This window comes from Trichechus manatus, unplaced genomic scaffold (assembly GCF_000243295.1).
Source record: "Trichechus manatus latirostris isolate Lorelei unplaced genomic scaffold, TriManLat1.0 scaffold00135, whole genome shotgun sequence".
NCBI lineage: Eukaryota > Metazoa > Chordata > Mammalia > Sirenia > Trichechidae > Trichechus > Trichechus manatus.
The window spans coordinates 3,360,604-3,376,629 of NW_004444071.1; the positions used below are offsets into that span (position 1 = coordinate 3,360,604).

Here is a 16,026-nt window from a genome sequence, read left to right on the forward strand (position 1 = left end):
AGTCTGTCTTAATCTGGAAGTTCCACTGAAACCCATTCAGCATCATAGCAACATGCAAGTCTCCACTGGCGGACAGGTAGTGGTTGCTCATGAGGTGCACTGGCTGGAAATTGCCACACAGAAGGCAAGAATTCTACCAATGAACCACCACTGGCCCCAAGCACACCCTACAGGGCTACGTACCTTCCTATAACTTCACAGGGAGGTAGGAAAGAGAAAATGTTTTTCAGGAGGAGAATGAAAAGAGAAGGAATAGACTCTGTGGAATAGCCAGCTCTGACCTTGAGGGAAGATGACATAGACACTCAGTTTCTTACGCTTATCCAACCTGCCTGAGGTCCTCTCTAACTACTGATAGGGCATTCATTATTCACTCTTTCTCCTATTTATTGAGCATCTATTATAGGCTAGATACATGCTTAGTTTGGAGGATGTAAAGAACGGCAAAAACAGAGTGTCCTTGCTTTTACAGAGCTAATGGGTTGAGGAAACAAACATTAACCAAATGAGATACAAATATACATCAACACACAATCGAAGGAAGTGCTACAAAGAGAAGGCACACAGCGCAATGACAACTCATCACAAGGAGACCGATCTTGTCTTGGGAAGGCTCCCTAAGAAAGGGACACCTGAACTACACTCTAAGAGATGAAGGGGAATTAACTACACGGGCAGTTAGAGGCAAAATGAGCACCCCAGAGAGGAGACAGCACAGGCAAGGCCTATGGTAGGGAGGTCAGTATGGCTAGAGAGCTGTGATGCACAACTGGAGACTCAGGCAGAAGACGAACCTTGAAGTGCCATGTAGTGCCCTTAAGGGTTTTGTCCTTTGTACCAAGAACAATGGGAAGCCACTGAAGCAGAGGCAATAAGATCAGGTACATACTGGGAGCAGCTCACTCTGATTGCTGTCTACGAAGTGGATGATCAGGGACTAGCGTGAATGGAGCTAGTCAGGCAGCTACCACAGTAGCCTAGGTGAGAAATAAAGCACAGCCTTCCTTGTATCATTGCCAAGGAACAGAAAAGTGGGGGTGGGGACGGGCGGCTGGAGCAGTCAAAGAAGTGTGTGTCTGCACTGGGTGTTCCCAGCATCAAAGTCTTACTGAAGCTCCATTCTCACCATTTACCATTAGTTAAAAGCTTTCCCCTCTGCCTTCTCTATCAGGTATATTTTTGAGGCACCGAGACCTATGCAAATACCAGCTCATTTAATTAATATGTGACAGAACTTTTTTTTTAATTGTGGTAAACACATAGGTAGCAAAACATTTCCCATTTCAACAATCTTCACATGTACAGTTCCGTGACATTAACTACGTTCATCATGTTGTTCAACCATCACCTTTCCCGAATTTTTCCATCACCCTTAACAAAAGCTCAGTATGTGACAGGACTTTAAAAAAACAATTCTGGGAATGGGGATACGTTATATCACTATCAACATCACATTACAAACTATCACTTCCTAAACCAAAAAAACCAAACCAGCTGCCATAGAGTCAATTCCCACTCATGGCGACAACATGCATTTCAGAGTAGAATTATGCTCCACAGGGTTTTCAATGGCTGTGATCTTTGGAAGTAGATTGCTAGGCCTTTCTTCCAAGGCACATCTGGGTGGTTTCAAACTGCCAACCTTTCAGTTAATAGCCGAGCACTTAACTGTTTGTACCACTCAGGGACCCCATCACCTCCTAAACAAACAAAATCCATTGCCATCCAGTTGATTCTGACTCATAATGACCCTATAGGACAGAGAAGAACTGCCCCATAGGATTTCCTAGACTGTGTTCTTTATGGAAGCTGACTGCCACATCCTTCTGAGAAGTGGCTGGTGGGTTCCAACTGCCAACGGTTCAGTTAGCAACTGAGCGCTTAACCACTGCACACCAGGGCTCCTCCATCACCTCCTCGGAGCAAGGATTTCCAACCTCTTTATCAACAAGAGCTAGCTTTCCCCTTTAAGCTTTATAACTGGGAAAGAAGGGAGGAGCAGGGTGGAGGTGACAGTGAAGTTATGGGTGGGGGCAGGGGGTGATATGCCAATTGCCCTATAGGCCCCTCCCCACTGTCATCCTAGCTCACACTGAGACAAGGGGGTTAACCCTGTAAATGTTTGAGAATGATCAAAATCAAACTAGAAGCCTATCAGAAACATGAAACTATTATGGAGGGCCCTAGTGAACATGTTCCAAAATGATAAGATAGATTTAAGTTTCTAAAAACAGATTATGCAGAGTCATCCTTTAAAAAAATATAGGTCAGATCAGTTCACACCTCTGCTCAAACTCCCCTTCACTGAACTGAGTCAGAGACTATGAATCCTTAGGAAAGCCATCACAACCCACCACCTCCCCCTCTTTCTCTCTGGCTCCTCTCCAGCCCCAGGGCTCCTCAGCTGTGTCTCCCACAAGCCAAGCAAGATTCCACCTCAGGGCCTTGCCCTTACTATACCTTCTGCTGGGAATGCTCTGCCGCCAGGTATCTTCAGATTCAACCCTTTAGTTCCCTCAGGTCTTTGCTCAAAGGTCACCTGCTCAGTGAGGCCTTCCTGACCAACCCCAGCACCAACGCCTCCAATGCTTCCTCTCCCCCGTGCCTGATTTGTTTTTCTCTACGGTATGTATTGGAGCCCTGGTGGTGTACTGGTTAAGAGTTCAGCTGCTAATCTAAAGGTTGGCAGTTTTTTGTCTTTTTATAGCCACGTATTACCTTTTAATATACTATAACCTACTTATTCTGCTCTCATCATTTTCCCCCTGCTAAAATGAAAGCTCCATGAGGGCAGGGATATTTAGGGTCTCTGTTTACTTCTATATCTCCAGAAGCTGGGATACTGCCTGGCACATAGTAAAAAAAAAAAAAACTCTTTTTTTTTTTGGTCATTATTGTGTCTGTAATCCAAGTGTAAGGAGCCCTGGTGATGCAGTGGTTAGGTGATACGGCTGCTAACCAAAAGGTGGGCACTTTCAATCCACCAGCCGCTCCCTGGAAACCCTATGGGGCCATTCTACTCTGTCTTATAGAGTTGTCATGGGTCAGAATCGACTTGACAGCAATGGGTTTGGTTTTTGTTTTTGTTTTTTTTAATCCAAGTGTAAAACCTTTAGAGGCATTTCTAAGTTTTTTATTATATATTTTCTTTCTTTTCATTGAGCACTTCGTTTTTTCATTCAACAAAAATTTTAGAGTGCCTACTGTTTGTGTGTGTGTTTGTGTGCGTGCGCAGCATATAGTAGGCACTCAAAAATTTTACACTTGGATTACAGACACAATAATGACCAAAAAAACCCACAAAAAACACACATTTAGTTTTGAGTATTTTAGAGCTACTTTAAGTGTTAGTATTGATGCAGAGATACTGGAAACCATAAACACTGCTGGTGGGAAGGTAAACTGGTGCAGTTTGGCAGGTCCTCAAAAAGTTAAACACAGAGTTACCACATGATCCAGCAATTCTACTCCTCGGTTATACACCCAAGAGAAATGAAAACATACATCCACATAAAACTTGTACAGAAGTGTTTGTAGCAGCATTATTCATAATAGCCAAGAAGTGAAAACAGCACAAATACCCGTCAACTGACAAGTGGCTAAATAAAATGTGGCATATCCATACAACGGAATATTTGGCAATGAAAAAGAGTAAAGTTCTGATACATGTTACAATATGGATGAACCTTGAGAACATTATGCTAAATGAAAGAAGCCAGTCATAGAAGACTGTATATGACTCCATTTATAAGAAATGTCCAGAACAGGCAAATCTATAGAGACAGAAGTGAATCAGTAGTTGCCTAGGGCTGAAGGGGAGAGGAGGTTGGGAAGAAATGATTAGTGACTGCTAATGCGTACAGAGTTTCTTTTTAGCATAGTGAAAATGTTCTAAAATTGACTGTGATAATGGTTGCACAACTCTGTGACTATGCTATGAAACACTGTACACTGGGTGGACTCTATGGCATATGAATTGTATGTCAATAAAGCTGTTTAGCAAAAAGCAACAGTACTGAAATCTTACCTTTCACAGACTTTATAATCTTCATTGACACTCACTGCTTTGTACTTCATGCTGCCTTTGGTCCGCTCCAACTCCCAACACCAGTCCTTAAGTGTGTTGAACATTACAGTATGATTCTTGGTATCTGTGGCTAACAAAACAAAATTAAAAAGACAATAAAATATTTTCTTAAGTACTAGTGTTTTAATTATGTGAAGGTGGATCCTTAGGCCCCAGTTTCCACCACTAAGCCCATTTTTATCTAAGCAGAATGAATTCACTGCTTAATCCTAACTTTTTTTTTTTTTTAACTAATCCAAAATTTTGATTAAGGCTCTGTCTTTTTATATAGTAGGAAAGGAACTGTCCTTGTTCCATTCCTTGTAAAAGCAATTTATAGCTTCATTTTCAGTCATCTGACCATGAGATAATTTATATAACACAGAAAAGATCCTGTGAAGCACTAAAAGACAGCTTGGCACAAATGCTAAAATAATAAAATATTTTTAGCCCTCACAGTATGTGCATAAGCCAGTAAATTTATCTGAACAGTATGCCAGGTTCTTAAATGTAAATGTTCTTTCAATTTGAAGTTGTACTGCCAACAAAGGGATTTTCCAATGTGACACCTGGCTATTAACGGTCATAAATAAATCAGGCAGCCGGGGTGAGGGTCAGCACTCCATGGGCTACAGCGTGGTGGCCGGCACTCTTGCGCCTAACACAGCCCAGCCACTACCTGCTAGGAGGAAACGCTCTGTGGTCCAGCTCTGCCTGCTGGGGGTGACACATACCATAACAGTCTCAGATATTTACACAAACTCTATCACAAATCAGTTAGTTCAAGCCTTTTGTACATCTAAAATACCAAGCGTCCGGAAAAAACAAAGTGTTTGATAAAACCCCCACCTGATGCATTTAGTAAAACCAGATCATAGCATAAATGATAATAATAAGAATAATGATGATAATAGTAGTTAATGCTTGTAAGGAGCCCTGGTGGCATAGTGGTTAAGAGCTCGGCTGCTAACCAAAAAGTTGGCAGTTTGAATCCACCAGCCGCTCCTTGGAAACTCTATGGGGCAGTTCTACTCTGTCCTATAGGATCGCTATGAGTTGGAACAGACTCGACAGTATACAACAACAACAATGCTTATAAAGCACTTACTATGTGCCAGTCACTGTTCTAATCATATTACATTTTATTAACTCAATCTTTACTACCCTATAGGTAAGTAGTATTATTTTCTCCATTTTACAGATGTGACACAGAAAGGTTAAGTAACTTGCCCAAGGTTACAGGGCTAATCAATGGCAGAACTGGAATTCAAACCCAGGCAGCTATAAATGAAATTTCCATAAAATACTAAATGCAAAAATAGTAATTCCCTATGGATATAAAAGATAACCACTTCCTTAGGAATATAAGCAGGGCCTTCCCTAGAATGCAACAGCATAAGGGTTTAGAATCTTTCAGCCAAAACAACACGTTTGTGAATTTTTAGGCCAGGGAATAATTAAAGAAGATGTTACGACTGCAAAGAACCCACCTCTACAAACCCCTACTCAATGAAAAAGCTAACTGGTCAATTAGCATCTATCAGTTATAACCTTTCCTTCTCAAAAAATTAGGAGTTGGAAGGAGGAAATGAGAGGAAAGACGGATTTAAAATAGAGTAAGAGATGCTGTGCCTTCTGGCACAAAAAGCCACCACGAAGTAGTAACACTGCCAGGGTCAATCAAGGTAAGGGTTTTGGCACACTAATCAACATATTTCGGCCAGCCGAGAAACAGTCCTTCACTGGGTCCAAACCAGGATGCAGGATATAAGGAAGGGACAGAATTTCTAAAAATACAGCATAATTACTCAAATGTAAACCCAAAAAATATTTATATGAATTACAGTGATCAACAAAGAAGTCCTATTTATATATCTCATATTGCAACAATCTGCAAACCAGCACCCAATTAGCACTTGTACACACAACTTCAGTAAAAAGACTGCATTCACAAAGATGAACTTGCTGAATTAAGAAACATATTTTATGTTCAACTAATGTTCAACATTAGTGCTAAGTGTATTTTATATGAGTGTAATTTTCTGAACATAAGCCATCCTGAATAACACACAGTCATACTCTCTATTAAGGAGTCCTCGTGGCTTAATGTTTAAGTGCTCAGCTGCTAACCGAAAGGTTAGTGGTTCAGATGCACCCACCAGCTGTTCAGAAGGAAAGATTTCGCAATCTGCTTCTTAAAGGTTACAGCCTAGGAAACTCTATGGGGCAGTTCTACTTTGTCACATGGGGTCGCCATAAGTCAGAATCGACTTCACAGCACACACAACAACATACTCTGTATTAACCAGAACACTTCCTTCCGTAACAAAAGCTAACTCAAATAGATCACAGATTTTTACAACTGGATTAAATCTTTAGAATACTCTAGCCCAAGCTCCTTACTTTACAGATTAGGAAACTGAGGCCTAGAAACAATGATCTGTACCTGCAGCTATGGCCCCCTTCTGGCCACTGCCTTCTCTTTCTAGTCTTCTACAATGAAACTTCGAAAGCAGAAAGCAGAGTGTACATACATTGCTTCTACTTCTTTAGCTTCCATTTACTTCTCAATTCACTTCCATCTGATTTGCCTCCCGCCAGTCTCCAAGTCCGCTGAAATGGGTCTTGCTAAAGTTATGAATGACTTCCTAACTGCTGTGTCCAATGGTCTCTACTAAATTCTTATCTTCTTTTATTTGCAGACTGTGACTCAGCGGAACACCCTCTCCTTCTTGAACTTAGTTTCCTCCTTCCTGGCTTTCCTCCTACATCTCTGGACCCACCTCAGGGCTCTCTTTCTCCACCTGTCCCTGAAATGTGTGTGCTCCCTCTCAGTCCACATACTCTTCCTTGGCAATTGCATTAACTGCTAAATTTCTCATTATTCATGCTAGAGGTTAATCATCAGGCTTTACCCAAGTTATACACGAAATTATTTGTTGTTTCTCCTGGCTTAATTATCTCCTTAAAAATTTCAAAGATCTCATTTTACCATACGAAAGGAAGAGAAATGACTAATAACTGAAATTATAGCCTTAAGCTAACTCTTTTTAGATGATAATTTCTAGGTCACGTAACAACCGCACTGCTATCTATACTCTGGGTTTTTCTAAATCTTTCTTTCTTGGCCCAGGCTGTCTACTGGACATCTGAATATGTCACAAATACCTCAAACTCAGTATGTTCAAAATGGAACTCCATAGCTTCCCCTGCTCCCAAAGCTCCTGTTTCTAATATTCCCTGAGTAAATGGTACTATCATCAACCCAATGAACCAAACCAAAAGCCTGGAAGTCATCCTTACATTCTTCTTCACCTCTTTATATTTTCAAAACCACAAAATTAACACATGGTACTACATGCCCTCTTCCCCCAGTTATCAAGTTCTATCAATTCTACCTCCTAAATCTTGACTCTTACTTTCCTCTTTTCTCTGTACTCTGTTAGCTGAGGCCCTGAGTCATCTCTCTCCCATTACTGAAGCTGCCTCTTACTGAGCTAACTGCTATTTTATAAAGCGCTTTGTCTCTTAACTGTTCACGAGCACTATCCCCTTTGTGTGGTGTGGTACAGTGAAGTACTCAATATGGCCCTTCTAGCCAGTCCTTGTAACTCCCACCAAATGACTGGGTTAGGACTATGCAAATGAGGTGCCTGTGGCCCCCCAAGAGGATTGAATAGCTTGCTAATGATAAATAAGGTGCATGGTACCCTTGTAGGGGTGGGACCCTGCAAATAAGGTGTATGGAACCCTAATAAGGGGACTGGTCAGTTCTGCCATCCTGCTAGGCTTCAAAGAGTAGTCAATCCCAGGGCAGAGAGGGACCTACTACCACCAAGAAAGAAGAGCTAGGAGTGAAGCCTGTCCATTGGACCTGGGATCCCTGTGCTGAGACCTCCTAGACCCAGGAGACAGAGAGGGAGAGAGAGCTGTAACACTGGAGACAGTGAGAGATGGCGAGAAGCAGTGGCAGAGAAACGGCGGCAGCAGAAGCAGCCAAACTCAGGAGACCAGCAGGAAGACAATGTGGTGGGCTTCCTAGCCACAGAGCAAGGCGGTTACATGGGTGTGCCTACCCACAGAGTGAGAGAGCTGACAGCCTTCAAACAGGAGGCTTCCAGGTGAGTGGGGTGCCTCCCGGCACTTACTGGCAGAGCTAAAAGAGCTTTTTTTTAAACACTTGCCTGAGGGGCCAGATAGAGGTGTGCCTGCAGGCACAGCTGACAAGAGGCTGCCCTGATGGAAGAACTGTATCCTGAGCATTCCTGAACCTGAATTGTACAACCTGTTACTTCCCTAATAAACCTCATAATGGTAAGTATTATCTGTGAGTTATGCATGCCCATTGAAACAAATTATCGAACCCAGCAAATAAGTAGAAAGTGCTGTGGGAGGGATGGTTGGTGTCAGAACTGGTAAAAAGGTTGGAGGATGGAGGCATGTCTGACCTCCACCTATAAGAATCACTCTCAGGCTGTTATCTTGACTCTCTTACCCCCTTGTGAAGTTAGAGCAGGTCAGACACCCCACCACACCATTTTTACGTGCGGCAAAAAGCCCTGTCATTATCTGATTCCACCAACCTCTCCAGCCTCAGCCTCTACGATTTCCCTGCCGTATGTACCCTGTTGCCTAAAACCCAAAACCAAACCCATTGCCATCAAGTCGATTCCAACTCATAGCGACCCTACAGGACAGAGTAGAACTGCCCCATAGGGCTTCAAAGGAGTTCGGTAGATTCGAACTGCCAACCATTTGGTTAGCAGCTGTAGCTCTTAACCACTGTGCCACCAGGGCTCCCCATGTTGCCAAGCCATACTAAACTAATAATATTAACTATCATTTAATGACTATACACTACGTGCCATGCATTTAACAACATATTCTCACAAAACTTCAAGGTAAGCATTAAAGCTACTGTTTTAAAAAAGAAAATGGAGGTCCCAACAGTGTCACCCCCAGGATCACACAGCTAGTAAACAGCTGGGCAAGGATTTGAGCTTGGGTGAGACAGACCCCTGGGTAGTGCAGTTAACGCACTCAGCTGCTTGCCAAAAGGTTCAAAGTTCGAGTCCACTCAGACGTGCCTTGGAAGAAAAGTCTGGCAATCTACTTCCAAAAAATCAAATTGACTCAACAGCAACTGGTTTTTTTTTTTTTTTTTGAGACAGACCCCAACACCCATACTTTTTCTACTAAATTGCCACTGTTCCCAAAACGCAATATGCTCTTTTGAGGTATCTGTATCTTTGTACATGACAATCTCTCTGCCTAAAATACACTTACATCCTTCCACTATCAGTTTAGGCACAGGCTTCTCTCTCTGACAGTCCTCCCTCCCCCAGCATGGTCAGCCACTTCCTCCTTTCTGCTCCCATGGCCCCTTCCATCAGAAGACACCTCACGCAGCTGCCTCTCCTACTTTATACTCCTTGAGAGCACAGATTAAATCCTGTAAACCTCCATATCCCCACAGAGCCTAAAGGAGCAGTTAGTAACAAAGCAACTCTACATTTCAGAAAATCTTATCTATACTTTTAAACTAACGTCACATTTCCCTGACAAAAAGCACATGGCACACTGGATCACTAAACATCAAATTCATGTTAAGAGTAACAGGCAGAGCAAGTGAACAGACTCAGGAGGACAATCAAGCCAGGAAGAGAACTAGAGAAGGAAGAAGACGGGCATCTGTAAATACACTGTACACTGCTAGGCATTACCAATAGCTAATTCAGATGACCAAGATTTCTTACTTAAATGATTTTTCCCTTTTTTAGTAAAATGAATGGGAAACATTTGCAAATTTAAGTTTTCTCTTACTAACTAGTTTTCTGATGTGCTTTCTTATGTACAACTGTTTCATTTGTCACCAAATATTTGCTATAAAGCATACTCTGGTTGTTTAAAAACTTTCTAGAATGCAAGACATTCTCTAGAGCCTTAAGAAATGAAATCAAGTATATTGAAGTAGAACAAGGAACTCAGGTACAAACAGCTATTTTCAACTTGTTTCAAACTTTATTTTAAACTTATCTCAATTTTGTTACGCTATAATCGCACATTCCCAGTTATAATATGTTGATTTTATCTTTCATAAGAAGCAAATATACAAACAAACCCTTAAAAAAAAGCAAACAAACGTAAAGGATAGAGTTAAAGCAACAAAGATTACCGGAGGGGAAAAAAAAAAAAACCAGAAACCTTCTGAGTGAATCACCTAACCAAGCGGTGACCAACTGCTAGAGGAGAGGAAAGACAGAAAGAGAAACCTCTGAATGGGCTTTCCCCCACCAGTTTCAGGGATGAATGGGAAGGGTCCTGCCTACCCTCAAATCAAAACCCAGAAGACAAGGTGGAAACTATCTAAATGCCTATCAACAGATGAATAGATAAACAAAATGTGGTATGTACACAATGAAATACTACTCAGCCATAAAGAGAAACCAAGTACTGATACAAGCTACATGGATGAACCTTGAAAACATGCTGAATGAACTAACTTAGTCACAAAAGAGTAAGATCCCACTTACATGAAATATCTAGAACAGGCAAATGTACAGAGACCAAAGTTTACTAGTGGCTATCAGGGGTGGGAAGAAGGAGGAAAGAGGGAGTCGTTGCTTAGGGCAGACTGAGTTTGTGGTAATGGTGGTGGAATAATTGGGAAATGGATAGTGGTGATGGTTGTACGACATGAAGAACATAATCAATACTGCTGAGTTGTACATGTAAAAAATTGTTGAATTGGCAAATGTTTTGATATATATTTTTTTACCACAATAAAATAATAAAAGAAAAGTTAAAACCCAGAAGACACTTACCTGTACTGTTTTGTGAGGCAGTTGCATAGGAAAACAGAAACAATCGTTTAAGCAGCTTAGGAGCCTGAGTGTGATGAATTATGCCACTGACAATCTAGGAAAGAGCCAATCAATGCAAAGTAATTAATTAAGCCCTCAAGACTCGATACAGTTGTGATTTTAACAAATAAACACTAAAAGAGATGAGCAAAGCTGTCTGCAACAGCAGCAATGTGGCTCCTAAGGACTGCTATCTCTCGCTGAGGTCTGTCTGTAGCTATGAAGTTTTATCTCGGGATAATGCTAAATAAAGAGAAAGCTAACCATTCTGTCAGGTTTTATAAGAGCTTTGAATTTCTAGGGAAATTTAAAAAACAATCTAATTTCAAACATTCTTTGATGGTTACGGGGGTGGGGAGGGAGGGTGAGGGTTATTCACTAAGTAGATAGTAGGTAAGAATCATCTTAGGTGAAGGGAGGGACAGCACACACTACAGGGGAAGCCAGCACAACTGGACTAAACTAAAGCTAAGAAGTTTCCTCAATACAATCAAATACCTTGAAAGACAGAGTAGCAGGGATGCGGGGTCTGGGGACCATGCTTTCAGGGGACATCTAGGTCAACTGGCGTAACAAAGCTTATTAAGAAAATGTTCTGCATCCTACTTTGGTGAGTGGTGTCTGGGGTCTTAAAAGCTTGCAAGCGGCCATCTTAGATGCATCAACTGGTCCCATCCACTTGGAGTAAAGGAGAACGAAGAACACCAAAGACTCAAGGACAGTATTAGCCCAAGAGACCGAACAGGCCACATAAACTAGAGACTTCATCAGCCTGAGACCAGACGAACTAGATGGTGCCTGGCTACCACCAATGAACATCCTGACAGGGAACACAACAGAGGGTCCCTGATGGAACTGTAGAACGATGGGATGCAGAATTCAAATTCTAGTAAGAAGACCAGACTTAATGGTCTGAATGAGACTGGAGGCACCCTGGAAAGCATGGCCCTTGGTCTCTCTATCACCCTAGAACTAAAACAATTTCCGAGGCCAACTCTTCAGACAGGGATTGGACTGGACTGTGGGACATAAAGTGATACTTGTGAAGAATGTGCCTCTTAGTCAAGTAGATACAAGAGACCAAAGGGGCAGCTTCTGTCCAGAGGTGAGATGGGAAGACAGAGAGGGTTAGGAGCTGGTTAAATGTTCATGGGGAATCAGGGGCAGAGAGGAGGAGTGCGCTGTCACAGAATGGGGTGAGGGGTTGGGGTTTCATAACAATGTATGAAAAAAGAAAATTCTGTATGGGAGTCTAACTTGAAATGTAAACTTTATTTAATTAACAATTTCTCAGACAAGGTGGTAAAAAACTTAAGTGCTCTAAGTCAGATACTCCAAAAATCTGGCATGTCAAAGACTTACAGCCAATATCAGATAATAACCAAGACATTTAACTATCCTATCCCACTTGCTGTGCGCTTTAAAACCTTCTGCCAGACAATTAAGAAAAAAAATCAATCTATCATGCTTTCTGTTTGAAGTTCCAAACAAAAGTATGTTTGGACAGACGACTAAACCCATCATTTAAAATGAATTTTCTGGCTTCTCAGGGAATTTTCCCTGAAATTCAGACTAGATCCAAGAGTCATGTTTATTATTCTAAATGAACTACCATACTATCTCAAAGAAAATTAGGAGTTACTTCTACGTGTGCAAAGCTCTCTGTAACCAAAGACAACATATATGGACTGGCCTCTTGCTAGGTTTCCCCCTGATATATTTAGCATGACACTAGCAAGTTTGAAATGCTCAATATCCTTGATAAGAGAAACCTTGGAAGTTACAATGAGCATCACATTGGTACAGCCACTTTCTGAGTTTGCCCCGTTAGACATCTCAGTTTGCTCTGACATCAGGGGATTAAGTTTATGTGATCTCCCAAAGCACAGGCCTCACTGGATGAATCAGCTTTGCTCATCTGACCTGTATACCTACTCACACAAAACTACTACTCCCAAATATAAACTCGTTTATTCACAGGGCTTGGGGGTCACTGCTACTGTCCTTTGGAAAGGCTGTCAGAGGTGGAAGAAGAGTGTTACTTGTAGATGATGTTCCATTCTTCTACAACTGCCTCCTGACTCTGGCTACCACCTCCCACTCTTCAGGGGCTCAGGGAATAAAAACCACTATAGACCGAAGGATTAAAGGTAGCATGTGCTAAGCTAATATGCAGGCATCATTTACCAAGTTACCTCTCATGTTCTAATCAAGGCACATGGAATTATAACCAACTTTAACTTTACAGAGGTAAAGTCTCCTCTCAACCTTCAGCAGAAACTAGAGTCTGATGAGAAATAAAACCTAAAAACATATTCAATTAGTTACCCTTTTGACTTCCTCTTCCTTCGTGTACCTCAGACAAAAGTGAAATACTCGGAGGTCTTTGCAATGGATGATGAGTTTCTCAGGATATTTCTTCAGTTGTCCAAAGAGAGTTTTTTTTTTCTCATCGAACACTGCAGATCAATGATGAAATCACAAAAGGAAATTAAGTTGTAAGGCAACAAGTCAATGCTAAAGATACAAGGTTGACTATTAACTGTTAAGGATATCTCTCAAAAGTGAGAGGAAAGGTACTATCTACCTCCAAATTACCATCAGCAGGGGTCCAGTCCCACCCAGCAGGGGCTCGGGCTCTCTGAGAGTAAGTTAGGGTTCATCGTGCCTTTAGAGCAAGCACAAGGCCAAACGGATTGGCCATTGTTGGCAGAATTGATTCCAGCGATATGAAACTGTGATTACAAAAGACAGAAGGTAGATCACCAGGGACATAATTTCTTTGGACAGTCAACTTCTGGGCTTATAGCTGGGTCCCCTTCTGAGACCTCCCTCTTTTTCCCAGAGTATGGAAACACTCAGCACCTGCTAGTATTAAGAACATCATAAATGGCTACCGAACAATTTCTGAAAAGGTCCTAATACAAAAATAGAAAAGTGGAGTAGAGAGAGGCTTGGCAGGAGAGGCTTATTTAGTCAGCAGAAAACACATCCTGATGCAATACAACAGGCCTTTATCAGATTAGCCTTTAAAGTAAAACCTATACAGCTAACACTGAGAGTAGTAGTATAATCAACATCTAACACATAATGGCATTGTCGAGTATTTGAAAGAACAGGTTCCAAGTTCAAGTCCAAGCTCCCCAAACTAAGTGACTCCAAACAAGTCACTTCTCAATTTTCTCAACTATGAAACTGATTTAAACAAGATAATATATGTAAAAAAATTTTTTTTAGTAAACTATAAAGGACCAGGGAGCCCCTGGGTGGCACAGTTAATGCACTTCGCCATTAACCGAAAGGCTGGAGGTTCAAGCCTACCCAGAGGTGCTTCAGAAAAAAGGCCCGGCAATCTACTTCTGAAAAAATCAGCCAATGTAAACCCTATGGGGCACAGTTTTACTCTGACATACCTGGAGTCACCATGAGTCCGAACTGACTTGACAGCAATCGGGTTTTTAATAATGGACCATAAAAATATCATCATCATCATCAGATATACTTTCAAATGATGACAACAACCCAGGGAAGAAAAGAAACTTACCTCCATAAATTTGATCAACACAGTGGAGTGTGATGTCGTTTTCTCCTATAACCTTATTCTTAAACTGAGTTTCCTAAAAGATTCAAAAAGAAAGCAACTGTAACTCCTTTCTATGCACTGTTATCCATTTACAAGCAGAGCACTAATTCTCCACTTGCACATTAAGAAAAATGAGGAAATGCAGTCCCATCCCTAAGAGGCGGGTGATGAAGCATGCGAGAAAAGTGTGCGAGCACTAGTTTTTCAACCCAGGCAGAACACGCCATTTCTGGGATGCTCCTGGGCGAACCTCCCATTCCACGCACCATCAGTTTGAGAGGTGTTGACAAGTGAGATGCAGGTTAACATTTTTCCACATAAATGCAGGTAGGTGACTCACGGAGCCACCTGAAGCCATCTTTAGGGAGAAAACACTGGGTGATTCAAGCGTCTGGCAAATGCTGTCTTTGTATAGGACTAGGAACCAAGGCCCTACAGTGGGCAGCAGCACAGAAGACCACACTCTGAAGCAGCAATGGTGCTGCTGTTTAAGAAGTAATGGTGGTCAGGGATAGCTAACACCCTGGAGCCAGAAAGTGCCTTGGCTGGGTTTCCATTAACGTACATTGTTCTCCTTACTCGACTGCTTACTCTTTATAACAGAGGTTAAGTCTTACTGGGACACTGCTATTAGCTTCAGACTAGGTTAACATAAAGTAAACCCAACTTCAAGTGCTGCAGTCAGCAGCGATTTCATTATTAAACTCAGTTCCTGAATTTGAGGAAGAGCTTAGCATAGACAAAGCATGAGGAACTAGTATGTTTGGGGAGGTATTTTCCCAATAAGTGATATACACTATAGTGAAATACAGAAGAAAATAAGAAAAAGTTGACAGTGCCAGCCTCTGAAGCCAAATGCAAGGCAGAGTGACATAAGGCATAGGTGGGAAAGTTTAGAATAGTCCTGCTACTGAAATGACATTCTGAGGGGTAGGGAGCAGGACCAGTGGTGAGAAGGGCTTTTGTCCTTTGTGCTCATGTGTGTTGTGGGTAATTAGGAAGCTGGGAAGAAATATATTGGAGCCACAATTGCACTGTTTCCCCCAAAGTCAGCCAAGCAGCTCATACTTACATCATTATTCAATGCAGATTCATCATCGCCCAAGAAAGCAATCTTGAAGTCTGTGCAGACAAGTTTCCCACAAATCCCACGCTGACATGAATCCTCCTGGACGTACTTCAGTACTGTGCTGGCTTCACAAAGCAGCTGCTCACCTGATGGAAACGAAAACAAGTCCTCCTTAGAGTCCTCAGGGAACATGTGGTACGAAAACACTGAAAGCTTTCTGGCACTATATACATAAGGACACACACACAATACAAGCAGCACTTCAGAACTTTACACTTTCCAGCATGGCAGGGGCTGCAAAGCTTGGGAGAGAAAGATAAAGCAGAGCAGGGACCACCAATAAGCAAAATCAAAATGGCTCAGATCCACCCTCACACTGGGCATTTCTCTATCTTCTCACTGTGAACAACGGACGTTTCCAAATAGGTGGTAATGACCTCGGCTA

The 16,026-nt window shown here is 41.9% G+C and overlaps 1 protein-coding gene across 2 annotated transcripts in view; it reads right to left on the minus strand.

The window, feature by feature from the left end:
• Positions 1 to 16,026, minus strand: part of MTMR12 (myotubularin related protein 12) — a 78,154-nt gene that overhangs the window by 30,695 nt on the left and 31,433 nt on the right. For both annotated transcript variants that reach the window (XM_023739487.1, XM_023739486.1), the window contains exons 3-7: positions 15,585 to 15,727; positions 14,474 to 14,546; positions 13,258 to 13,388; positions 10,891 to 10,984; positions 4,028 to 4,157 (exon numbers count right to left, since the gene is read on the minus strand). In XM_023739487.1, coding sequence (XP_023595255.1) covers positions 4,028 to 4,157; positions 10,891 to 10,984; positions 13,258 to 13,388; positions 14,474 to 14,546; positions 15,585 to 15,727 — 571 coding nt within the window. The remainder of the gene's footprint in view (positions 1 to 4,027; positions 4,158 to 10,890; positions 10,985 to 13,257; positions 13,389 to 14,473; positions 14,547 to 15,584; positions 15,728 to 16,026) is intronic.